Source organism: Saccopteryx leptura, chromosome 4, assembly GCF_036850995.1.
Source record: "Saccopteryx leptura isolate mSacLep1 chromosome 4, mSacLep1_pri_phased_curated, whole genome shotgun sequence".
Lineage (NCBI taxonomy): Eukaryota > Metazoa > Chordata > Mammalia > Chiroptera > Emballonuridae > Saccopteryx > Saccopteryx leptura.
This window is the reverse complement of record NC_089506.1, coordinates 214,035,480-214,060,747: the sequence shown is the minus strand read 5'-3', so window position 1 is coordinate 214,060,747 and position 25,268 is coordinate 214,035,480. Positions and strand designations below refer to the sequence as shown.

At 49.8% G+C, this 25,268-nt stretch overlaps 1 protein-coding gene across 3 annotated transcripts in view; it reads left to right on the top strand.

Moving 5' to 3' along the window:
- Positions 1-25,268, top strand: part of CRAMP1 (cramped chromatin regulator homolog 1) — a 67,444-nt gene that overhangs the window by 22,950 nt on the left and 19,226 nt on the right. For 2 of the 3 annotated variants that reach the window (XM_066382956.1, XM_066382958.1), the window contains exons 4-10: positions 1,728-1,881; positions 7,720-7,803; positions 9,217-9,265; positions 19,669-19,754; positions 20,173-20,296; positions 21,925-22,006; positions 22,490-23,632. In XM_066382956.1, the coding sequence (XP_066239053.1) occupies positions 1,728-1,881; positions 7,720-7,803; positions 9,217-9,265; positions 19,669-19,754; positions 20,173-20,296; positions 21,925-22,006; positions 22,490-23,632 (1,722 nt within the window). The remainder of the gene's footprint in view (positions 1-1,727; positions 1,882-7,719; positions 7,804-9,216; positions 9,266-19,668; positions 19,755-20,172; positions 20,297-21,924; positions 22,007-22,489; positions 23,633-25,268) is intronic. The other variant, XM_066382959.1, reaches the window with a different exon arrangement.

Genomic DNA, 25,268 nt, shown 5'->3' with positions numbered 1-25,268 from the left:
CTATCCACTGTGCCACCGCCTGGTCAGGCTCTGGATCATTCTCCCACTAATTTTAGCCACTATTGTAGCTTCTTCCCTGAAACAACTGTTTCTATGAAGTTTGCCCACTGATGATCTGACTCCATTATTTCTACATTTATTAATTGAACCCAGTATAAGGAAAAGTGCTCCCTTCTCCATTTATGTATTTATTCAGTTCTTTATTTATATTTGTATAGACTCGAGGATATTTAGGCTGTTCTATGCATTATAATCCATTTTTATCGTTGTTACTTTTATCCTTTTATTTTTTTTTACACTTGACATTATTGTTGATTTTGTTGCTCATATCATTCTAGATTTTGGTCACTGGTAGCTTCTTCAACTTGGCTTCTGTGTGCTTTCAGTACACCTCTATTACAATTTGACATTTTGAGCACCTCCCTTTTTTTTTTTTTTTTACAGAGGCAGAAAGAGTCAGAGAGAGGGACAGACAGACAGGAACGGAGAGAGAGAGAAGCATCAATCATCAGTTTTTCGTTGCAACACCTTAGTTGTTCATTGATTGCTTTCTCATATGTGCCTTGACTGTGGGCCTTCAGCTGACTGAGTAACCTCTTGCTCGAGTCAGCGACCTTGGGTCCAAGCTGGTGAGCTTTTGCTCAAACCAGATGAGTCTGCGCTCAAGCTGGCGACCTCGGGGTCTCGAACCTGAGTCCTCTGCATCCCAGTCCAAAGCTCTATCCATTGCACCACCGCCTGGTCAGGCTTTACTTTCTTTTTTTATTTTTTATTTTTTTTTATTTTTTTTTTTTCTGAAGTTAGAGACAGGGGGGCAGTCAGACTCCTGCATGCGCCTGACCGGGATCCACTCGGCACGCCCACCAGGGGGCAATGCTCTGCCCATCTGGGGCGTTGCTCTGTTGCAACCAGAGCCATTCTAGTGCCTGAGGCAGAGGCCATGGAGCCATCCTCAGTGCCCAGGCCAACTTTGCTCCAATGGAGCCTTGGCTGCGGGAGGGGAAGAGAGAGACAGAGAGGAAGGAGAGGGGGAGGGATGGAGAAGCAGATGGGTGCTTCTCCTGTGTGCCCTGGCCGGGAATCGAACCAGGGACTCCTGCACGCCAGGCCGACACTCTACCACTGAGCCAACCGGCCAGGGCTCCTTACTTTCTTGCACTACCAGATGTTCCAGACTTTCCTGGTACTTTTCTTACCCCAAGCATAGTCTGTGATTCCCTGGTTAAATGTTCAAGTTTGCAATCCCTGTTTGAATATAGCATATATTTTGTATGATGGAAGCAATGACAGTGTTTTCTGAGTGGTCAATGTATTGTTGTATGTATTTTAAGATGGCCAGATACACAACACCCTGAGTACCCCCATTGTCTTGCCCTGTCTTCTGATCGTATTCACAAAGCTATCTCATTCTAGGGTCTCTAACAAACTCCAGAGATTAAGCCATTTGTTTGAATGATAAGCTTTATATCTTTCCTCCTCTAGGGCCTTTGCCCCTTTGATATTCCCTGCTGTGAGAGTCCTGTCCCTCAGTTTCCATTGTTGCTTTAGCTGTTATTCTGATGGAAACCTGAGGTTCTAGGGAAGCGAGGTTGAAGTTGCTATGCAAATAAGAGCTGTGAAAGACACTTGCTGCTTGACTGCAATGGTTTTCTTTCTCTGGAAGTGTCTGCGTCATACTCATGGCTGCCTTGTAACCTCTGTGCTTTTACCATGGGCTTATTTTCCAGCATGGGAAAGACTTTGAAGCAATCCAGAACAACATAGCCCTCAAGTATAAGAAGAAGGGCAAGCCCGCCAGCATGGTGAAGAACAAGGAACAGGTGCGGCACTTCTACTACCGCACCTGGCACAAGATCACCAAGTACATCGACTTTGACAACGGTGAGCGTGTGTGTGTGTGTGTGTGTGTGAGATAGAGGGGGGGGGGGGCCTGGTCTCTGGGGAGGCTGGGTGGGAGGTGGGCTTGAGCTCTGGTCAGGAGCGGAGAACTGATTTTTCCTTTTTTCTTTATTTTAAGTGAGAGGAGGGGAGATAGACTTCTGCATGTGCCCTGACTGGGATCTACCTGGTAACCGCTGCCTGGGGCTGATGGTCGAATCAGCCGAGCTATCCTCAGCACCTAGGGTCAACGCTCAGACCAGCTGAGCTATCCTCAGTGCCTGGGGCCAACACTTGAACCAACTGAACCACTGGCTGCTGGAGGGGAAGGGAAAAGGGCGGGGGGGAGACAAACAGATTGTCACTTCTCATGTGTGCCCTGCCTGGAAATTGAACTCAGGACATCTGCACACCAGGCCAACACTATCCACTAAGCAAACCAGTCAGGGCTCAGAGTTCTTAAAAGAAATCACAGGGCATACTCTTTGCTTGGCCAGCCATGTGGCTTGAACTGTTCTTTCCTCACAGCACTTGAGCTGGTGGTACACCTGTCTCGTAACCGTTGGTCAGATTGAATGACAAGGAGGCTATGCCTGTTTCTGATGGCTCTGAGAGCCTAGGGTGTTTGAGTCCCTGGCTTGCTATGGGCCCGTGTCCCCACTGGGAGGGAGGGTACCACATTCTCTGAGGAGAGGCCAGAATTAGACCGCTTCAGTTCTTCTCTCCACAATAGGGGCTCATTGGATTTAGGGTTGGGCAAGGCCTGCTGCATGTCCCCCAGGGATGGAGGGAGCTTTCCCAAGGCCCTTGCCATCCGTATTGGAATCCAGGTTTGCGTAGTCTCTCCTGTCTTGAATCCACATGCGCCTAGGTCATTGCCGGGACTGGGTCTGACTTCCGGCTAAGAGCATACTTTCTGATGCACATTTCTCTCCTCAGGTGAACCGTCGCCCCTTCTTGTCTCCATGTCAGGAGAATTGGGTCTCTGTATCATTTCTCCTTCTCAGTCTTCAGTTTCATTGTTGTTAATCTTGCTCTTCATTTCTACAGCTTTGGTCATAGGTCATTCCAGACATTTGCTTCTCCTGACTTTGCTAATTTCTGATGCTTCTCTTCAAATACTGTCATGTGCTGTTGTGCTCGGCCATAGCTGCAACTCTTTCTCAGATCATTAGCTTATGTGAGATATCAACACGGGTCCAGGGCTGTTGCTAATATCTGTTGTCTTCACAGACACCCTCCCTAACTTACTCTGTTGCACATGGGAATGAGTTTTAGCTGTTCAATCCTTTCTATGTTATCTTTCTTTATTTCTTTTTATTAAATGAGAGGAGGGGAGATAGACTCCCATATGCGCCCCAAGTGCGATCCACCTGGAAACCCCCATCTGGGGCTGATGGTGGAATCAACTGAGCTATCCTCAGTGCCCTGGACCGACGCTTGAGCCAATCAAGCCACTGGCTGTGGGAAAAGAGAGAGAAGGGGAGAGGGAGGGGAAGGAAAGCAGATGGTCGCATCTCGTGTGAGCCCTGATCAAGGATTGAACTTGGGATGTCCATATGCAGGGCTGACACTGTCCACTGGAGCCCACTGGCCAGGTCCCCTTTCTATTATCTTTTACATTTTTCTTCTTTTGTTACATATCATATTCTGTGGAGACTTTCTGAAAGGCAGTCTGTGAAAGCAGGCCTTTCATCCACTTGGGCTGTTCTGGAGAAGCTCTCTTCCAGTAAGAAGGATGGTTACCAGTGTGTGAGACGGTTGGGAAGCTGTTGGTGATGAAGTGTGGCAGGAGGGTGCAGAGGTCTCAGGAGCTTTGAACCAGCATGTTCCGTTCTGCAGCCTGACCATGCTATGGTGGAGGGGGCTGTGTTGCAGGAGGCCTCAGGTCCCCAGTGTAGATGTGGTCTCATTTGCTGCTTCTGAGGTCTGGCATGTCGCAGGGCCTGCACACCCAGGCTTTTTCCTGTGTAGGTTAGAGGTGACTTAAAGGAATGTTTTTTTCTAAGTATTTGTCTCCTCTCCATGCTGGGTAACCTTCTAATCTCCTCCTCCCCATCCCTGGAGGTGCCGTTCCTCTTTGGCCCTTTTGCCAGCTCATGGGTGAAGGGAGGACAAGTCTGCCACCCCAGGTTCTGCCCCCCTCTGTGCCTTGGTTCCACGTCAGGCTCTGTGGGGTACACCCAACACATGTCCTTTCTCCGTCTCTGCAGTGGGGCCCATGTTTCCCTCTCTCCCTCCCCTCTATTTCCTACCTTCTTGGCATCTCATAATTCTCCATCTTTCTCCTGGTGGTGTCCTGGTGTGACCCTCGAGGAGCGCCTTCTTTCTGCGCATCTGATGGCTCTGCTGAAGTTCCTCTCGCTAGTCCTGATAATGCTCCACTCTGGTAGCAGGCAGCTGACCACGTTAAGCCTGAAGGGCCACCTGCCTCTTGGTGCTGCACTGGCAGTTACATCAGGACTTGGTGCTGTCTAGCCATTTCTCAGCCCCTCTTCCAGCCCCTGGCAACCACAGTCTGCTTTCTGTCTCTGGATATGCCTGTGCTGGGCTTTTCATGTAAAGGTACATACGTGGCCTTTTTATGCCTGCCTTTTACTTAGCATAATGTTTTCCAGGTTCGGACAAGTTGCAGGCATCCCCAAACCATGGCCCGCGGGCTGCATGCGGCCCCCTGAGTCCATTTACCTGCCCCCCCCCCCACCGCACTTCTGGAAGGGGCACCTCTTTCATTGGTGGTCAGTGAGAGGAGCACTGTATGTGGCGGCCCTCCAACGGTCTGAGGGACAGTGAGCTGGCCCCTTGTGTAAAAAGTTTGGGGACCCCTGAGTTAAGAGCATATGTCAGAACTTCTGTTCTTTTGGCTGAATAATAATATTCCATTGTCAGGAGAGACTGCATTCATTTACTCATTGAATAGTGAATCTTTTTTTTTAAAGATTCTATTTATCGATTTGAGAGAGCGAAGGGGAGGGGGGGCAGGACCATGAAGCATCAACTTGTGGTAACTGCTTCTTTTTTTTTTTTTTTTTTGGTATTTTTCTGAAGCTAGAAACGGGGAGAGACAGTCTGACAGACTCCCGCATGTGCCCGACCGGGATCCACCCAGCACGCCCACCAGGGGCTATGCTCTGTCCACCAGGGGGTGTCGCTCTGCCGCGACCAGAGCCACTCTAGCGCCTGGGGCAGAGGCCAAGGAGCCATCCCCAGCGCCCGGGCCATCTTTGCTCCAATGGAGCCTTGGCTGCGGGAGGGGAAGAGAGAGACAGAGAGGAAGGGGGGGGGTGGAGAAGCAAATGGGCGCTTCTCCTATGTGCCCTGGCCAGGAATCGAACCCGGGTCTCCCGCACGCCAGGCCAACGCTCTACCGCTGAGCCAACCAGCCAGGGCCTGGTAACTGCTTCTTATATGTGCCTTGAACAGGAAAACCTGGGGTTTTGAACTGGCGACTTCAGCATTCCAGGCTGGCGCTTTATTTACTGCACTACCACTGTTAAATTTGAATAGTGAATCTTAAAAGTGTTCTAAGTTGTGGTTTCCTATGAGAGCCTGATGAGATCTGTGGGCCTTTCTTTCAGGAGAACATTCTGGAATGGCTGATGTATGATGTTAGCAAAGTCCTAGGCTCTTTAGAGCCTGCCTAAGGTTCAGAATCATTGTTTTAAATTATTTATTAAAAGCCTCATTTTCCAGGCCCTGGCCAGTGGCTCAGTGGGTAGAGTGTTGACCCTGCTTATGGACATCCTGGGTTTGATTCCCAGGTCAGGGTACATAGAAGTGGCTGTCTGCTTTTCTCTCTCTTCTTATCCTGCAGCCAGTGGCTCAATTGGTTCAAGCGTGGCCCTAGGTGCTGAGGATAGCTTGACTAGGCTGAGCATGTCAGCCTTAGGCGCTAAAAATAGCTCAGTACTTGAGCATCAGCCCTAGATGGGGTTGTCGGTTAGATCCCAGTTGGGGCACATGTGGCAGTCTGCCTGCTCTCCTCTCACATAAAAAAAATTTTAAAATAAAAAATAAAGCCTTATTTTCCATTTCTTAATATATTTTTCTTTCCCTTTTCTGTCATGATCACACAGCTGAATGTTAGGACTTTGAAAACGGGTCTCTGAGGAGGAACAGTTGTGAAGGTGAAGGACAAATGACATTGGTTGCTGTTCTGTCAGATAATCTAACTGTTCTAGATTGCTGTAGCTGGACTTCTAAACCATGATTAGATTTGGTTTCATAGAATACAAAAACTTAAAAACAACAGTGTCTTAAGCACATAGGAGTTTATTATCTTGTGTCAGAAACCCCTGCAGTAGGTGGTTCAGGGCAGACATCGCAAGCTCAGTTCTTCCCGTCTTTCCTCTGCCATCCTCTTTTTTTTTTTTTTTACAGAGGCAGAGATAGACAGGGACGGACAGACAGGAATGGAGAGAGATGAGAAGCATCAATCATTAGTTTTTTGTTGCGCGTTGCGACTTCTTAGTTGTTCATTGATTGCTTTCTCATATGTGCCTTGACCGCGGGCCTTCAGCAGACCGAGTAACCCCTCGCTGGAGCCAGCAACCTTGGGTCCAAGCTGGTGAGCTTTTTTGCTCAAGCCAGATGAGCCCGCGCTCAAGCTGGCGACCTCGGGGTCTCGAACCTGGGTCCTTCCGCATCCCAGTCCAACGCTCTATCCACTGCGCCACCACCTGGTCAGGCTCCTCTGCCATCCTTAGTGCTCTCCTGTGGCCAGGATCGCCCAGGCAGTAGCTCTGAAGGGAAAATGAGCATAATTCTGCCTGGATCAGTCTTTTTTTTTTTTTCTTTTCCAAGTGAGAGGAGGGGAGATAGACAGACTCCCGCCTGCACCCCGACTGGGATCCCCCCGGCAACCCCATCTGGGGCTGATGCTCTGCCCATCCAGGGCCATGCTTGCAACCGAGGTATTTTTAGCACCTGATTTGAAGGTTCCATGGAGCCATTCTCAGCGCCTGGGGCCAATGTGCTTGAACCAGTTGAGCCATGGCTACAGGGGATGGGAGGAGAAGGGAGACGGGTAGAAGGGGAGATGGTCACTTCTCCTGTGTGCCCTAACCAGGCATTAAACTTAGGACATCCACATGTCAGGCTGATGCTCTACGTGAGCCAACCAGCCAGGGTCCCGGATCAGTCTTGAGTCTTTCAGAGGTCTCTCACAACACTTCTTATTCCATAGGCCAGAACTTAGTGGTGTGGCCATGTCTAACTTCGGGGCAGGCTGGGACATGTGCTGCCTTACCCATATGTGTTGGTTCCCAAATATAATGAGGCCTGTTACTAGGGAACAAGGGAGCGTGGGTAGTAGCAGTTGCCAGCATTTGAGCCATGGTTCCTTTCTAATCTGGCCCCAGGCCCAGGACGTGTATATCAGTGGTCAGAGAAGGCACAGGAGGTCAGCTTCTATGGTTCAAGGGCTGTCCACCTCACTCAGAGCTCAGGCAGATTGTGCATATGTGGAGAGAGGTGGATGACAAATTTGGTGATGGTCACATCCCAGCTCCTCTGCCTCCTTGGGAGCCAGCTGTGCTGGACATCCTGTTTTGTCCTCCCAGGGGACATTGATCTAGCTGTTAGGACTAATTTTCTAACTACCTCCCCACTTGTTTTAACTTTGTATTTTGAAAATGACAAAAACAACTGTGTTGCTGTGTAATCTCCCAGTCCCTCCACCCCCCAGTGTTAACATTCTGTGGTTCCAGGGTGCAGTAAACAGAACAAGACAGCAGTGGTGTTGACTGTTCCCCAGCGCTGTTCTTGTGCACACGAGCTGACGAACGCCGGAGCAGCTGTGTTCTCCCTCTTCTAAAGCCTTCCTGTTTTCCTGTCTTTCAGTGTTCTCTCGGGGGCTGAAGAAATCGTCCCAGGAGCTCTATGGTCTGATCTGCTATGGCGAGCTGCGCAAGAAGATTGGGGGCTGTGAGTACCAGTCGCTTGTGCTGCCCCTGCCATCCTGGCAGCTTCAGAGGGGACTTCGGCCTTTCACAGGGCACTCGTGGCTCCTCCTGGCAAGGCTTGCTGTTCTGCACTGTGGGGGTTTTGATCCTAGTGACTTCCGTTTTCCCTCCAGACTTCTGTCTTAAACATTTTAATGTACAGAAACAGTGAAGAAGAGTACAGTGATCACAGCATACCTGCCCTTAGATTTTCCAGTTGGTGACCTTTGTCATGTTTCTGTGTGATTGTTGCTCCTTCCTTCTCCTCTACTACATACTTGCTTTTTTCCTGCTCAACCGTTTGCCTGTAAGTTACAGACATCCTGACACATCCCTAAATCCCTCAGACTCTGTCACCTGAGAACAAGGACATTCTCCTGCACACCCACAACCCTATCATCACAGCCAACACATTTCACAGTTATCAGACAGGGACCCTGCGCATACTCAGAAATCGCAGCACTTACCAGCCTGCCTTCTGGGCACTCGTTGATGATATTGCCCTGCTTGTAGCTGTGTGTCCCATACGTCTTTTGACAGGTATAGAATTCTGATTGACAGTTTTTTTCTTTCAACACTTTAAAATTGTCCCACCATCTGTGGCCTGCTCTGTTTCTGGTGAGAGTTCACATCTGTGTCCTTGTTCTTCTACAGGGCATGAGTTTTTTTTTTCTCTGGCTGCCTTTAAGGTTTTGTCCTTGTTTTTGGTTTTCATTCTGGCTGTGTGTTTGTGACTTGTCTTTTTTCTCCCAAACATACATACATACATACATACATACATATATATATATAAATTCAAAGACTTACAGTGAGCACCCAAACATCCACCACCTAGATTCTCCCATTATCTGGTGACTGTACTTGCTTCCTCCCCTGGCTCGAGGACAGCACTAAGTACTGGGAGGGCAAAGGAAAAGTGCAGGGTCTGGAGTCATCATCCAGTAGATCCTTGGAGCCCAGGGCTCACAGCTGACCACAGCAGACAGGCTGGTAGCAGAGAAGCAGGAGAAGCGTGCTCAGGGCACAGGGATTGCCCTGAGGAAGGAGTCCCTGAAGGAGGCAGTTGAGGGTGAGTGCAGGTTCGCTGTAGCCTGGGATCTGAGAGAAGTTTTTCTGAGGAGTGATCATTTGTGCAGAGGCAGGTAGTGGTCCAGCTGAGAAAGTTGGGGGTGGGGCAGAAAAGATGTGCAGGTGGGGACAGCGCTCTCAGCGCAGGTGACACCTTGTTTTGACTTTGAGGGATTGGTTACTGCTAATGTAGGGGTTTTATTCTAGAAGATATTAGATATTCCATAAAGCATTTGGATTCTACATGAAAGATAATTTTATGGGACTCTTGACCTATTTTGCTTCTAACTGTTTGAAGGTCATGTCTGTTTCTTTTTTCTGTTTCAAGGTATGGATGACAAGAATGCCACAAAGTTGAATGAACTCATTCAGGTTGGGTAAGTGTAAGTTGAATTGTGAGGCACTACTTGCTCCTGGCGGGTGTTTGCATTGTTCTCTGAGATGCAGAACTGGAAATGTCTGCCTGTCCCTTTCACTTACCAGGGCCACGTGAGCTTCTGTGCTGTCACCCATCCCTCTCTGTTCCTTGTCTTAAATTAACTCCCCCACCAACTCAGATCCCTGCTGGTCAAAGTCCAGCTGCCCTGTCGGTGGAGCTGGCTCCTGGAACAGTCCTCAGTGGCCTCTGCTACATCTGTAGGACTTTGCCTTTCTGCACCTCTGGTTCTTGTCTCGCCCCAGCCAAGGGTTGGAAGGCCTGTGAGCCTGTTTCTCAGGTGTAAGGTCCTGCCTTGTGGAGCTGGCTGTGTGCACTTCTGCTCTGGGTCCAGCCAGAATCTGCCTTACAGAGGCCTGTGTTGTATTCGTGAAGCTTTATTTCTATGAACTGCCACCCTTTTACAGATGGGCCTGATAGTAGTTAGGATATGTATTGCTGCCATGCAAAAGGGCACTGATTCGCTCCAGCTGCCAGGGAGTGCGGACAGTCTTAGCAAGTGGTGGCACTGGGCAAAGGGAGCCTCTAGAGGTCTATGAGGTGTGGTCAGGCAAGTAGGAAGAGGTGACGCACCACGGCCTTGTGGGTCATTTGTCACCCCCTACACCACATTTACCGTTTGCAGCGTTAGCATCTCATCTTTCTCACCCTTCCACCTTCCCTGCGTTTGTCAGGTGGAAGCTGTATTTGCTCTAAGATCTGGAATGTTTGAGGTGGTGCTGTGTGCATGAGGAACCTTGTGAAGTAGGGGGAAGATCCTTGGCTGAGATGATGGGATGGTTTTTTTTTTCTTTTCTTTTTCTAAGTGAGAGGAGGGGGTATAGAGAGACAGATTCCCACATGCTCCCTGACCAGGATCCACCCAGCAACCTCTGTCTGGGGCTATGCTCCCAACTGAGCTATTTTTAGTGCCTGAGGTGGAGGTTCCACGGAACCATCCTCAGTGCCCAGGGCCAGTGCGCTCAAACCAATCAAGCCATGGCTGTGGGAAGAGAAGAGAGGGAGGATGGGGAGATGTGGAGAAGCAGATAGTCACATCTCCTGTGTGTCCTGACCGGGAATTAAACTCGGTGCATTCACATGGCGGGCCGACATTCTCCCATTGAGCCAACCAACCAGGGCTGAGATGGTTTTTGATGTTAGTGTCTCACTAGCAGGTGAGAGTTACCTCCTGAGGGAGCATGCTTCCCCTGTGATGTGATTTTTAAGCAAATCTCACTTTATCTTTTGTTTCAGTTGCCCCAGAATCCTTGCATGAGGGTGTTCCCTGCTCTTTGCTTGGGTGTTTGAGGCTGGTTTGATAGAAAAATAGTTACTTAGCTTTGTCTTTGTCTTAGTATTTTGTTGTCGATTGGTTGGTTGGTTGGTTGGTTTTGTTTTTGTTTTTTTGCAAGAGCACAGAGAGAAGGACTGTCTCCTAGGTATCTAGAAGGACGTGCATGTCTGACACCTAATCGAGGTTGGGGGAAGGCATGTTTTAGCTTGAAAATGGCTAGAGGCTCAATTTTAGGGCTGCTAGAGATTAGAGAACACCAAAGCTCTGAGCTGAGTCTGAAGGTACAGATAAACCCAGGAGCAGAGCTGAGACTTCTGTTTCAGTAAGGAGCTGCCTCAGTGAAGCCCCAAGTGAGGGGATGGGAAGGATGGTTTAGAACCAGCAAGGATTCAGGAGGAGTGTTTATATCGTATATGTACTTTGAATCCTTACTTAATAAATAGTATTGGGTTACTTACATAAAATGGATTTCCATGAGTTCTTACTGACAGAATTGATGATTAAATAAATAAGGGACAAGATACAAGTCTCCCATGCAGAATTCCATGTCATTTATGTAGTACTCCTCCCTCAAGGAGGGGAGGATAGCTCCCTTCTCTCAGTGTGAGCTGTTCTCTGTGACTTAATTTCTAAAGAGGACAGTATAGGAAGTGGGGGAAGAGCACAGATCGGAGACTTCTGACAGACACAGCCTCAGCCCAATCAGAGTCTACACCGATCGGTAAACCAGGTTGACGGCATGGGGAGGCATGGTGCTATAAAGATGTCTGCTCTCCCTGAATTAATCTAGAAATGCATGCAGGTGCAGTCAGCATCACAAAGCAGTTTCTTTGAACACTAAGTTGCAGTATGATGAGCCTGCAGGACAACTTGCAGACCCTAAGTGCACAGCTCTTGAGTTTTCACAAAGTGATCCCACCAGGTCACCGGAATAGGTGTCACACCACCAGCCTTCCTAGAACCCTCCCTTGCGCCACTCCCACTCCAGTTGGCTCAAAGTAAGAAGAAAGGCCAATTAAAATGATATCATGCGTCACAGCTAGGTGGAGAGGTCTCAGCATTGTTGTTGATTGTGTTTGCAAACAGTGGGGACCGACAGAGTTTATGAAACGTCTCACTTGTGTGTGAACCCTCTGGCCCAGAAGTCCCACTTCTAGGAAGTGATTCTGTCAGGGTGAGCCCTTCTTGTGAAGGGGGTACATCACAGCGGCGCTCATGCTGGCGAAGGGGAGTCACAGAGTGAAGAGCTGCTTAGGCTTCAGGCACGGTTGTTTTCAGAAGTGAGGCGGAGCAGATAGACACGTTTGGACACCTAACTGCTACATCTTTGGGGTGGTGGGTACATGGGTGCCCCCTCTTTCTATTTCATATATAGTTTTTTATTTGAACATTTAACCAGAATGTACTTTGATCAGAAGAGAAAATTTTCATAATGGGGAAAGATGTTTTTATTAGTTTTAAACTGCTATGATTAGGTTTTCTCTAGGAGGATATATTTCTCTGTATTTCTGTAGCACATGTGGCTTAAGCCTTTGTTGTGCCCTGCCGTGAGTGGATGCTGTTGTTGCCTGGCGACAAAACCCTCTAGGAGCCATTGGAGGGTTGTGGTGTGAGGGAACCTGTCTGTCCTCAGTGGGGCCCAGAGAGGCCCTGGACTCAGAGTGTTCAGCAGAGGCCGACACCCTCTGCTTCTCTCCTGCTTTTCCCCCCGAGGCCCCGTGACAGTGTTTGATGGGGGGGGGGGGGGCCCAGCAGTGCTGCTTAGGGACAGGCCTTCCCTTCTGACCGACTGCTGCTGCCTCTCCCCTGGGCGACAAGCTTGTGCTTACCCCTTGGCTGAGAGCTCCGATGCCACCCTTACTGGAGACAGAAAAATCTGGACATCATGTGTTCCTCATGTGTGACTTGTCAGCACTGCGCTCTTCCCGCTGCCATTGGTGCTTGCCTGCTAGGGTCCTCACCAGCCTGTAGCTCAGAAGACTCGCCACTCAAACGTCGTATCTCAGGCTTGTTCAGTCTGAGTCCCAGGGACCCTCTGCCAGATCCTGGGCAAAGAAGCACACGACGGTTGGTGCCTCCAGTGCCTTCTTCCACTGTGACAGAGGAGCATCATATACTAAACCCATCCACATCTAAGAAGCAAGACAGCTGCTTTTATCATCTTTCCGAAAATTTTATGAAAAAGTTTAGACGTCAGAGTCGATAGAATAGCACAACAGCCACCGATATACTCTTCACCTGAACTCACCAGTAGAAGTGAAGAGAATTAGATGCTCTTTTTTGTAGAGGCTTGTGTCAAATTACCTTGCATGTCCCTCTTACAGTACGTAATGAAAAAGATGGGGAGGCTGAGGAAGCAGAAATCTGCTCAGGCGGTGCCAATAGAGCGTTTGCTCATGTCAACAAGGATTTCAGCTAATGGGATGGTGAGCCAGCCAGCTGGGAGGAACCTGTCATGGTGCCTCCAGCTCTTCCTTAGGGGCCTCACCTGCTTATGTGGCTGCTCTAGGCTGGGGTGCCCTGCCTGTTACATAGTTATCTCTCAGAGGGGTCCTGAGACACTGGGCAAAGGTTTGAAACAGCATGGGTGCCTTGCCAGCTCAGTGGAAAGGTTTCTGTCTCTAGCCATAGGGAGATCTGAGGCAGAAAGCCTACTGTGTGGCACGTTCACTCATAAGTTCTAGAAGGAACTGAGTACCCACATGAACCAGGCACAAGAGTGGGTGCTGGGTGTGGTAGAGTGGGCAGGGCAGCTAATGAGGTTCACTGTGTGTGTTGGGGTGAGAAGTAGAGCTGGGAGGGTCAGGCCAGCCCCTCTGCAGACTGAGGGGGGATCTGGGTGGTCTTGGCAAGAGTCTCATGGTTGCAGAGCCCCCTTGTTCTGGGTAAAAGCATTCCTCTTATTTCATGAAGGAGCATAGTGAGGTGTGCAGCATCCATTTTAAAATTTATACTTTAAGACGTTTTTTGCTGTACAGTTCAGCAAGTTAAAAGAAAAACTATTTTTAGCCTGACCAGGCGGTGGCGCAGTGGATAGAGCATCGGACTGGGATGCGGAACAACCCAGGTTCTAGACCCCGGGGTTGCCCGCTTGAGCGGCTCATCTGGCTTGAGCAAAAAGCTCACTAGCGTGGACCCAAGGTCACTGGCTCAAGCAAGGGGTTACTTGGTCTGCTGAAGGCCCGCGGTCAAGGCACATATGAGAAAGCAATCAATGAACAACTAAGGTGTTGCAACGCGCAACGAAAAACTAATGATTGATGCTTCTCATCTCTCTCCGTTCCTGTCTGTCTGTCCCTGTCTATCCCTCTGACTCTCTCTCTGTCCCTGTAAAAAAAATAAATAAATAAAAAACAAACAAACTATTTTTAGAGTCATTTTAGGTTTACAGGACGATTGAGTGGTGAGTATTGAGGTTTCTCATATATCCCCTTCTGCACATATTGTCGTCATAAGCATTTTGTAGTAAATGGTACATTGTTAGAATTGATAAATGCATTATTATTGGCTAAAGTTGTCAACTGATGGTCATTGGCACCAATTCAACGCTAACAGGAATCCCCAATTTGGGGTGTGGTGAAGAAGGAAATTTTATTCAGTGCAAAATAGCTCAGCTGTGACACAGCATGGCTGCAGCTGTGAAACAGCCCTGGGGCCAGGCCTCTCTCCAACTAGACAGTTATGCTGTGCTCTTTGATGGTCTGCTTTGCTCCTTGCTGGTCTTTATTGCACAGCTCTGTTTTGTGCCAGTTTGCTCTGGTCTGCCCTGGTCTGCTCCACTTTGCTCCAGCAGGACATCATTGGTGTGTCAGCTCAGGCAGGGAAGTAGTGCCTTCAGTCCTCAGTAGGAAGAGAAATGTGCTCTCAGAACCAGAAGGGAGCTGGCTTATACAGATGGAAGTCCCCTCCCCTGCTTCCTGATTGGTCCCTCCTCATGCAAATGAGAACTCCAAATCCTTACAGTTTGGCCCTTAAGGCAAGGTCTTGATTGATCAGAATAGAGCAGCTCTGGTTGGTTGGAGATGGGCAGCTCTGATTAGTGGGAAAGCCTCAGTCCTATTGGTTGAAATAGGATTTCATGAATTTTTTTTTATCCCTCTTGATTTGAGGGGTGAAGCACCAACTTGTTCCACTTAGTTCCGTTTAGTTATGCACTCATTGATTGTTCCTCATATGTGCCCTGATAGGGGATTCGTGAACCCACGACCTGGGTGTGCTGGGACAACACTCTCCACTGAGCAACCCATCCAGGACCTACAGGAACTTTTTTTTTTTTTAAAAGAGAGAGACAGACAGGAAGGGACACAGATGAGAAGCATTAACTGTAGTTGCGGCACTTGAGTTGTTCATGAATTGCTTCTTGTATGCCTTTGGTGGGTTCCAGCCAAGCAGATGACCCCTTGCTTAAGTGGTGATCCCACGGTCAAGTGGTGACTCCACACTCAAGCTGGTGAACCTATATTCAATCTGGCGACTCGGGGTTTCGAACCTGGGACTTCAGTATTCCAGGTTGATTCTCTATTCACTACGCCACCACTGGTCAGGCCAGGAACCTCTTTATAAGGGCTGGCTCAAATGGCAGAAACAAACACACAAAAAAACACAAAACAAACAAACAAAATGGCAGAAACACTTGTATACAGGCAGGCGGACGGTTTAATGTAGTTTTCTTCCTGAACTGCATTTTGTGCGAGGGGCCCCTGTGTAGAAATGGCTGCTAGGCTCTGTTTTTTTGTTTTTGTTTTTAATTTAAGCCCTTTAACCACTAGGAGTCCTTTTTAGTAAGTGTCTTTTTCAGGGTTCACAAGTCTCTTGGTGGTGTACATTCTGTGGGTTTTGACAAATTCCCAATGTCCTCTATTCACTGTTGCAGGATCCTGTAATTTCACTCTCTAGAAACACCTTGTACTCTGCCAGTTTATCCCTTTCTTCCCTGAGGCTGGGCAACTTCTGATCTTGTACTGTTGTTTTGTTTGTTTGGTTTGTTTTTAACTTTTATTTATTGATTTTAGAGAGGACCAGAGAGAGAGAGAAACATTGATTTGTTGCTTCACTTATTTATGTCATTGGTTATTTCTTGGATGTGCCCTGACTGGGGATCAAACCTGCATCCTTGGTGTATACTATACACTGTATAGGGATGATGCTCTACCAACTGAACTATCCTGCCAGGGCTTGTGCTGTCTTCATAGCTGTCTTTTCCAAGAAGGTCATAGAGTTGGAATCTTGCAGCAGGTAGCCTTTTCAGAACAGCTTCTTCACTTAAAACGTTGAGTTTTTACAAATGCATAGAGTTGTGTACCACCACAATCAAGGTACAGGGCAGTTTCGTCACCCCGGGGTCACTTGACCCCCTGTCGCCATCCCTTCACTTACGCCCAGCGCAGCAGCCACGGAGCTGCTCTCCCTCCCCCATGGTTCTGCCGTTCCCAGAACGTCATCTAAACAGGATAATAGGGGACGTGGCCTTCTGAGGTGGGTGTCTTCCACGCTGCAGTATACATTCTGACATGCATCCATGTGGCTGCGTGGATCCTTGCGTGCCTTTTCCTGCAGAGGACTGCCTCCGGTGTGGCTGTCTGTGGTCTGTATATCCAGGGCCCAATGAGAGACAAGGGCTCCTTATAGAGAATAAGCAGCCTTACACATCTCCTCCTGTGGAGATGGTGAGTGTTGCCCAACTCGATGCGGAACTGCCAGAACTTTCCAGGGAGACTTCCGTCTGATCTTCACACTCCCATACTCAGTGTTTTCAGTTTGTTTGTTCTTTTGAACCAACTAAAGAACTTGGTGTGAAGTGGTATTTGATTAGCATTTCTCTGATGACGATGTTGAGCATTTTTCTTTTGTTTATTTGCCATTTGTATATCTTTGGTGAACTGTTTGTTCAAATCTTGTGCCCATATTCTTATGTTTGAGTTTAGAGTACTCTTTATACATTCTAGACACAAGTCTTTTGTCCGGTGATTTGTAAATGTTTTTTTCAGTCTGTGTCTTGTCTTTCTCTTTTGGAGGGAGAGAAAGAAGCATCGATTTGTTGTTCCATTTAGTTGTGTTCTCTTCAGTAGTTTATCGCGTGTGCTGTGACTGGGGATCAAACCCGCAACCTTGACATATCCAGATGATGCTCTAATCAACCAAACTACCTGGCTAGGGTCTCCTGTTTCCTTTTAAAAGATTTATAGTTTGAGGCCTGACCTGTGGTGGCGCAGTGCATAAAGCGTTGACCTGGAATGCTGAGGTCGCTGGTTTGAAACTCTGGGCTTGCCTGGTCAAGGCACATATGGGAGTTGATGCTTCCTGCTCCTCCTCCCTTTCTCTCTCTCTCTCTCCTCTCTAAAATGAATAAATAAAATCTTAAAAAATAAAAAAGATATATAGTTTGATGTTTAAATCCATGATCTACTTTGAACTAGTTTTTGTATATGATGTGAAGTTTATACCAAGATTTATCTTTTTGGCTGATGGGTGTTCTGTTGTCCCAGCCTTATCTGTGGGAAGGACCATCCTTCTTGCATTAGCTGCTTTTGTATTATCTAAGGTTAACTGTACTATGTGGATCTATTTCTGGACTTTTAATTCTGTTCTATTGATTTATGTGTCCATTCTTTCACCAGTAGACATCAGTTTTTAAGTACAAAGCAAAAACCATGTAAAAGTGAAACAGAGATGGGGGGAAATTAGTATGGTGCCTTGATTTAAGACCAAAAAGCTTTGAATATGTAACCAACTTCCTGTCTGTGCTTCTCATTCAGATCTTTTTCAGTTAACTGAATCTCTTTTGTTAAAAAATTATAGAATTAGATAAAGAAGTGAGTTGAAAAAAACTCAAAAATTTTATCTTATTACAATGGTCATAGACCCAGCAGCATGCTTATTGGATTTATCAAATAACTGCAGAGAAGAAAATAAATCTCTCAGAAAGAAAAGCCAGACTTCCGTGCACATAGAGGACTTATTCTGTTGACTATTTTGTCAAAGTAGCACTCAAGTGCAGGCATTCGAATAGAATCCTCCGGGTGGTTACATTCCCTCAGAGGTCAGGCTGGCCTGGCCTCTCACTAGTCTCACCTGTCTTTCAGCCACGGGGCTGGTGTGTGAGGGTGAGGAATATAGACCATGTACGAGGACTAAGGCCATTTCTGGGAGGCCTTTTCCTTGTGAACTTGAACATGGCTTTACTTTATACAGGCTTCAGCTTTGCGCTGCTCCTACAACTTCCATTTGAGAGAAACGGAAAGTGATTGTATTTTCAGAATGGTTAGCTAACCAGATAATCATAAAAAGGGGGCTGCTAAAGTTCTTTAAAAAAAAAAAAAAAGAAGAAGGAAGTCGCAAAATAGCAGTTTAACAGAAAATATGATTATCACAAACACAGGTGCCAAATGACACAGCTCAACCTGCTCTGTAAGTCTAGCCTGCTGTGGTTTTGTTTGGAGGCAGATGCAGCAAAAAGTGATGATGTATAGAAAAGTCCACTAGTCCCCTGAAGCCCTCGATGGGGAGGTTGTTAGGAACTGAGGTGGTGCTTAATTACTGCTGTTTCAACCCCCCTCCAGCCCCTGTGCAGCCCTGCTCCAGCATCATTCACAGTCACACCCCCAGCTAGCACCTCGGGGCCTGTGTCTCCCACGGGTTCAGGGGGCTAAGACTCCAGCATTTGGTCTCAGTGGAGCGGGGTGGTCATGTGGACCTTTTCTTTTCTTTTACTTTTAGAGAGAGAGAGAAATACCAGCCTGTTGCTCCACTTGTTTATGCATCCATTGGTTGATTCTTGCAAGTGCCCTGACCGGGGATCTAACCTGCAACCTTGTGTATCAGGACGATGCTCTAACCAACTGAGCTCACTGGCCAGGGCTGTCGTTTTTTTAAACAGTCTCTGCTTTTTGAGTATTTCCAAAGCATTCCAAGTGTCTTTTGTTTTGTTTTGGTTTTTTTTAATTTGTTGATTTTAGTGAGAAGAAGGGAGAAAGACAGTGAGAGAGGAACATCAGTCTGTTCCTGTATGTGCCCTGACCAGGGATTGAACCGGCAACCTTTGCCCTTCGGGTCCATGCTCTAATCCAGGGGTCCCCAAACTTTTTACACAGGGGGCCAATTCACTGTCCCTCAGACCGTTGGAGGGCCAGACTATAAAAAAAACTATGAACAAATCCCTATGCACACTGCACATATCTTATTTTAAAGTAACAAAACAAAATGGGAGCAAATACAATATTTAAAATAAAGAACAAGTAAATTTAAATCAACTAACTAACCAGTATTTCAATGGGAACTATGCTCCTCTCACTGACCACCAATGAAAGAGGTGCCCCTTCCGGAAGTGCGGCGGGGGCCGGATAAATGGACTCAGGGGGCCGCATGTGGCCCGTGGGCCGTAGTTTGGGGACCCCTGCTCTAACCAACTGAGCTCTTCAGCCAGGGCCCATTATATAAATGGCCCTCTAACATTATATAAATTACTGCCACAGCAGTGTTCAGAGTGTCACTGTCAGCTATGACAGCCTTGGGGCAGGCCCCACGGACTGGGCCTGCCTGCAGGTCAGTTGGGGGGAGCACAAACACATGATGCCCTGTGCCAGCTGGCTGTGGTGCCCTTCATGCCCTGGCCCTGCTAGTGTGGTAAGAGGGATTGGGGGATATTGCTAGATGCAGTCACCTAGTGCTGGGTTAAGAGGTTGCATAGAAGTGAGTTGAAACCTACTTTCAAGGGACCTCGAGGAAGAGGAGAGAAGGGTACACCATCTGGTCTGATGGGGGCTCCATTACCATGGGCTTTCCAGGGGGTGGGCCAGCAGCTGATGCCGTGCCAGTCACCAGGTGGGAGGCAGGGCACGGTTCCTGTGAATGGCAGGCACCCACTTTGCAGTGGGAGGTATGATTGGGGAATACTGGGATGTTCAGAGTCAGGGGCTGAGCAGTACCTCTGGAGGCCAGGATGGGAGCGTAGCCAGGGGCTCCCCTGCTCTGAGCTCCATGGTATTGACACGTTGGCCCTCCCCTTTCTGCACTGGGCAGGAAGCTGTTACTCACTAAGAAGTCTCAGTACCTCTTTAAAACTTTCCCAGGGCCACCACCGTACGTTACAAAGGGAGAAACCTGCGGATCAAAGCGCCCATGTGCCGAGCCCTGAAGAAGCTCTGTGACCCAGACGGTACGTAGAAGGTGGGCTGGGGTGAAGTCGGGGAGGTGTTCTGTTTTGCTCCATTTCACAATAGACAGGCCATGCTCTGTGTCAGCCTTGCAAATCCGTGGGCAGCTCCTGGGTTCCAAAGCAGTGTGTCCACTCACTAAATCAGGGTCAGCTTAGAAACCTCAGCAGCATTCAGATGGAGTGTCAGCGGTGTCAGTAATGAGTCTTGTGGCCTCGTGTGTCTCTGGCTTTGGGGTACCCTGGTGGCCACATTGATGTTTCTCTAGATACAGGTCCTCGTGGGCTTCTCCACAAGCTCTGCTTTCCTTCCCAGGTCAATTGCCTATGGCTCCTCCCTAACTCTGAGTTTTCTGGCCAAGTGCCTTGCCTCTGTATGGTGGTTTATCTGCTAGGCTCTCACAGCCCCTTCTTGTTGCAGGCTTGAGTGACGAAGAGGACCAGAAGCCAGTGCGTCTGCCCCTGAGAGTCCCTGTAGAGCTGCAGCCGAGGAACAATCATGCCTGGGCCCGTGTGCAGAGCCTCGCCCAGAACCCCAGGCTCAGGTTTGTCCCCAGCTGCAAGGGATGGGACGGAGGGCAGTGTTTGGTTCCTTCATGGACCTCTGGGTGGGCAGATTTTACCCAGTGCTCCAGAATTACATGGGGGTAGGGTGTGGGATTGTGCACTGTTGTTGGGGCCTGGAGGCCTGGGTCTTGCCGGCTGAAAGAGGGCTGTAGACGGATGTTGTGGTTAGCCGGTGACAGCTAGAGAATCTTTCCTCTCTCCCCCATAAGCCCCTTTCCATGCTGTTTCCCTAGAGGTGTGTCTTACTTAGGGGCAGGCATTATTGTAGTGTAGACCATTTTCCAATTATACATTTTTTTTTAGATTGAGGTAAAAATCAGATAACATAGAATAAACCATTAACCATTTTAAGGTATCTGATTCAGGATATTTGAGTGCTTTTCATAACATTGTACAACTACCTCTTCTACTTAGCTCCAGAACATTTTTTATCACTCCAAAAGGAAACCTCATACCCCTAAATCAGGGGTCCCCAAACTTTTTACACAGGGGGCCAGTTCACTGTCCTTCAGACCATTAGAGGGCTGCCACATACAGTGCTCCTCTCACTGACAACCAATGAAAGAGGTGCCCCTTCCGGAAGTGCGGCGGGGGCCGGATAAATGGCCTCAGGGGGCTGCATGCAGCCCGCGGGCTGCAGTTTGGGGACACCTGCCCTACATAGTTGCTTTCTACCCCCCGTCCCTGGACCCCCACCCTCAGGCCCTGGCAACCACCGGTCTTCCTTCTGTATGTATAGATTTGGCTGCTAGGGACATACGCATAAGTAGAATCTTATACAGCAGTCTTCTGTCTGGCCACTGTCACTGAGCATCATGTTTTCAAGGTTTATTCATGTTGTAGTTTGGCTGTGCTTTGTTCCTTCTATATGTATTTTTATTTTTCTTGAAATTAATTAAGGTTGGCCAGTCCTCCCTTCTTGAACTTGAAAAATGTTTAATAGACTAGGTTGCTGGGTTGTGCCAAGGTCTGTATCCTGGTTGAGATCTTGCACTGTTAAGGATACACAAGTCTTTGCTTTGTCTTTGTAGCTTTATATGAATTACCAGTTATCTCAATTTAAGAGGTTAATTTTTTTTTTCTGAAGTGAGAAGCAGGGAGACAGAGAGACAGAGTCTCACATGCGCCCAACCAGGATCCACCCGACATGCACACTAGGGGGCAATGCTCTGCCCATCTGGGGCATTGCTGCGTTGCAGTTGGAGCCATTCTAGCGCCTGAGGCGGCCATGGAGCTATCATCAGTGCCAGGGCCAACTTTGCTCTAATGGAGCCTTGGCTGTGGGAGGGGAAGAGAGAGATGGAGAGGGGGAAGGGTGGAGAAGCAGATAGGTGCTTCTCCTGTGTGCTCTGGCTGGGAGTCAAACCTGAAACTTCTACACGTCGGGCTGATGCTCTACCGCTGAGCAAACTGGCCAGGGCTAAAGGTTAATTATTAAGAAAAGGAGTCAGTGGCTCTGCTGGGACATTGCGGCTCTTGCCCCTCCTTGGTGCCTTTCCTAGACACCTTTACTCTTTGTGGTACTGTCTTGCAGCAGTAGCCTCTGGGGCTCTTCAGAAGGATCCATCTCCGTGGTAACATCCTCTTCCCATCTTGTTTCCTATAGGATGATTGTGGAGCTCCATCGGAAGGTTTCCAGCCTCATTGAGTTCCTGAAACAGAAGTGGGAGCTCCATGAAGTGCGAATTGTATCTTTTTCCTACTAAAGCAACCCCTTCCCCAAATTCTGCAGCGTCTGCTCCCTAAGAATAATGACCTGCCCCTCACTCCCAGAGTTGCACTGGGGCCCCTTGTGGCTAGGAAGCTATGCTGTGAGATGGTGTAGAACCAAAACTAAAGCCCGTAGCTCCACGTCTGGGATTTGGGTGTGGGCCCCTTTCTGACCTTGCAGTGTTAGAGCTCTGTCACGGCAGCCCTCCATGTGGCAAGTAGCTACCATCTGGCCTGTGAGGTGTGGTCCAAGCATCCTGTGAGCAAGTTGATCAGAATGACCAAGGATAGCTCCAGACTTCTCCTTCTTAGCTTCCAGGCCTGCCCAGTCCCCAGCCAGGACAGCGTGTGTTGGGCATGAAGTTCGTAAAGAAAGAAATGCCTGAGTCCTGTTTTGCCCGAGGCCCTATGATGCCCAGGGGCAGGTGCTGCTGCAGGTGATTCCTTGACAGTGCGCACAGCGAAAGACGCTGGCGGAGCGGCAGCTGCAGGACTCGTTTGCGGAGCCGTCACAAGAGAAGGTGGTGCTGCACCTGTTCCCGGGGGAGAACTGTACGCTGACCCCGCTTCCAGGAGTGGCTCGTGTGGTGCACTCCAAGGCTTTCTGCACAGTGCACTGGCAGGAGGGCGGCCGGTGCAAACAGAGCTCCAAGGATGCCCACACGCTGCCTCCAGCCCAGATCCTGGGCATCCAAAGTGGGCAGGGTACAGCCAGAGGCCAGGTGAAGTGCCCAAGGGCTGGCACTGATGGTAAGGGTGGTGGGCGGCCTCCTCCCTCCACGGACGCTTCGCAGAGCTCTGGAGAGAGTTCCCCTGAAAGTGCCCTTGGGGAGGGGACTGCCCCAAGCCTCAGCAGCCTGAACACTCCCGATGGGCTTCCCCCTGGGCTTCAGGACACTGGGGTACAGCTTGAGAAGACCCTTGCGGCAGCTTCTGTAGATGGCGGGGACAGCCCAGCCCGAGAGCTCGGGGCAGCGACCTGTGCCTGTGGCCAGCTTCCGGAGCTGGAGGACGAGCTCTCTCTCCTGGACCCCTTCCCCCGCTATATGAAGTCCTGCCAGGACCTCATCATCCCGGAGCCGTGCCCCTGCGCAGACTTGCGGCCCTCGGTGTGCGTCTCCCCGGAGTCCCAAGCCCCAGGCAGCACCGAGGCGGCCGACCCTGCCCGGGCCAGGGTACCGTCTCCTATCCGTAGCCTCCTGGGCCTGGAGCGTCAGCCCAGCCCAGGGCTGCAGTCAGATGTTTGCACTAAGGACTCAGCAGATGCCCCTGTGGAGGAGCTGTCTGAGAAGGCAAGCCCCTCAGAACCCCCGCCACCTCAGGGACAGCCTTCTGCCAAGCCCCCGAAGGACGTCCCCGCCAGCCGGCTGGCCCAGCAGCTCCGCGAGGAGGGCTGGAACCTGCAGACCTCCGAGAGCCTGACACTGGCTGAAGTCTACCTCATGATGGGAAAGCCAAGCAAGCTCCAGCTTGAATATGACTGGCTGGCCGTGCTGGGCCCGGAAGGCCAGGGCCCCGGGGGCCCTCCGCCCGCCACCTTCCACAAGCAACGCCTCCTCAGCTGTCTCCTGAAGCTCATCTCCACTGAGGTCAACCCCAGGCTGGTGAGTGAGGCTCAGGCACAGCCCTGTTGGCTTCCAGAGGGCACTCAGGCCTGGCCCCAGGGTAGATGGCTGGGAGTCACACAGGCTCCTTATGGAAGAGCAGGAGACAGGGACCCCAGTGTCTGGGAAAGCAGAGATTCTTGCAGACCATGTTTCATTCTGTTGAGTGGGGCTGTGTAGAGCAATGGACAGGGCTTTGGCTCCCTGCCAGGTGAGAGTCCTCTCATTTGGGCTCTCACAGGGCTCCAAAGAGGACAGCTCCAAAGAGGCAGACCATGCTTAGGGGGCCTTGCTAGGCTCCAGTGATTTTGCTGGGCCCTGATGCCAGCCAAGGGGACAGCGTGTAGAGAGGAGGTGGCAGACTTGGCCAGGAGCTGAGCCAGATCGGGCTTTCTCTAAGAGTCAGGAGTGTGCAGCTTTCAGCAGAGGAGTGACAAGGTTGAGTTTGTGCTTTGGAATGGCCGTCATGAGAGGACAGTGGCGGCACCGCCTCAGTGGGGTGAGGGGAGCTGGGAAGGATAAAGGATGCTGGGCTGTGGGCTGCACCACGGGGGCTCAGCTGTCTGCTATGCCCGGGCGACCTCTGCGGGCAGACCTCCATGAGTGGCTTTCCAGGGGATGGCTGGTTGAAGTCATCTGGGGCTCCTCAGGAGGGTCCAAGGTGTGTGGGTGGTCCCTGAGACCAGCGAGTGGCCATGAAGGCTCAGGGACAGGGAGATCATGCCAGGCAGGCCGTGGCTTGTGTCTCCAACCTGGGGAGGCCGATTAGTGGAGTCTCAAATGGGGCAGAGACTTGAGCTCATGGGAAAGTCTTGTAGGTTCTTTAGGACACAAGTCTGCCGAGTCCTGAGGCAGGTTGTTTCTGAAGTAGCAGGTGTGCATGGTGTTTAACAGCCTGGAGGCTCCCAGGTTCCAGGAGGAACAGCTGAGGGGGCTGAATGCGGTGGCTTTGGGGCACAGACCAGGACTGCAGGTTCCTGTGCACCCCTCAGTGCTGGCTCATGTTCAGAACCAAGTGCAAGGGTTGCCAGGGAACACACACCACACCTTCCGCTTTCCTGGGCAGACAGACGGTCTGTGAATTCTCTGTTCTGTCTTGGGTTCCAGTGTGACGCTCCCACAGGTCCCTCTCCCTTCTCCTGGGTGCTCCCCTGCACAGTGCTTGCCCAAAGAGGCTCTCAGCAGGGCATCAGTGAAGTGAGGCGCAGTGCCCCGTGAAAGAGATGGCTCTCGTAGGGGTGGGTGGGAGCTGGCTGGGTGGTGCAGAGGCTGGCAAGCTGAGGCCTGAGGGTGAGCTTTGGATTTTGTGGCGGTGACCCTCGGTCAGGCTTGGGCAACACTAGGGTGGTCGGATAGAGGTGATTTGTTTAAAAAGCTTTTTCTAGTTTGTCTTTTGGAGGAGTCAGGAAAGGAGACTGGGGGGACACCTGAGTGTGTCCAGTACCCTAGGGAAGGAGGCCAAGCTACGCCAGCTCCTGAGAAGGCTGGATGCAACACGGCTGAGGTAGTGGCCTTGGTCTTAAGAGGAGAGTGGAGCAGATTGGAAATGCTACTGCAGAGAACACAAAGGAGGGTGCTCAGAGCCATGGCTTCCGAAGTTGGTCCTGTTCACAGTCTCAGCATCTCCTGGGAACTT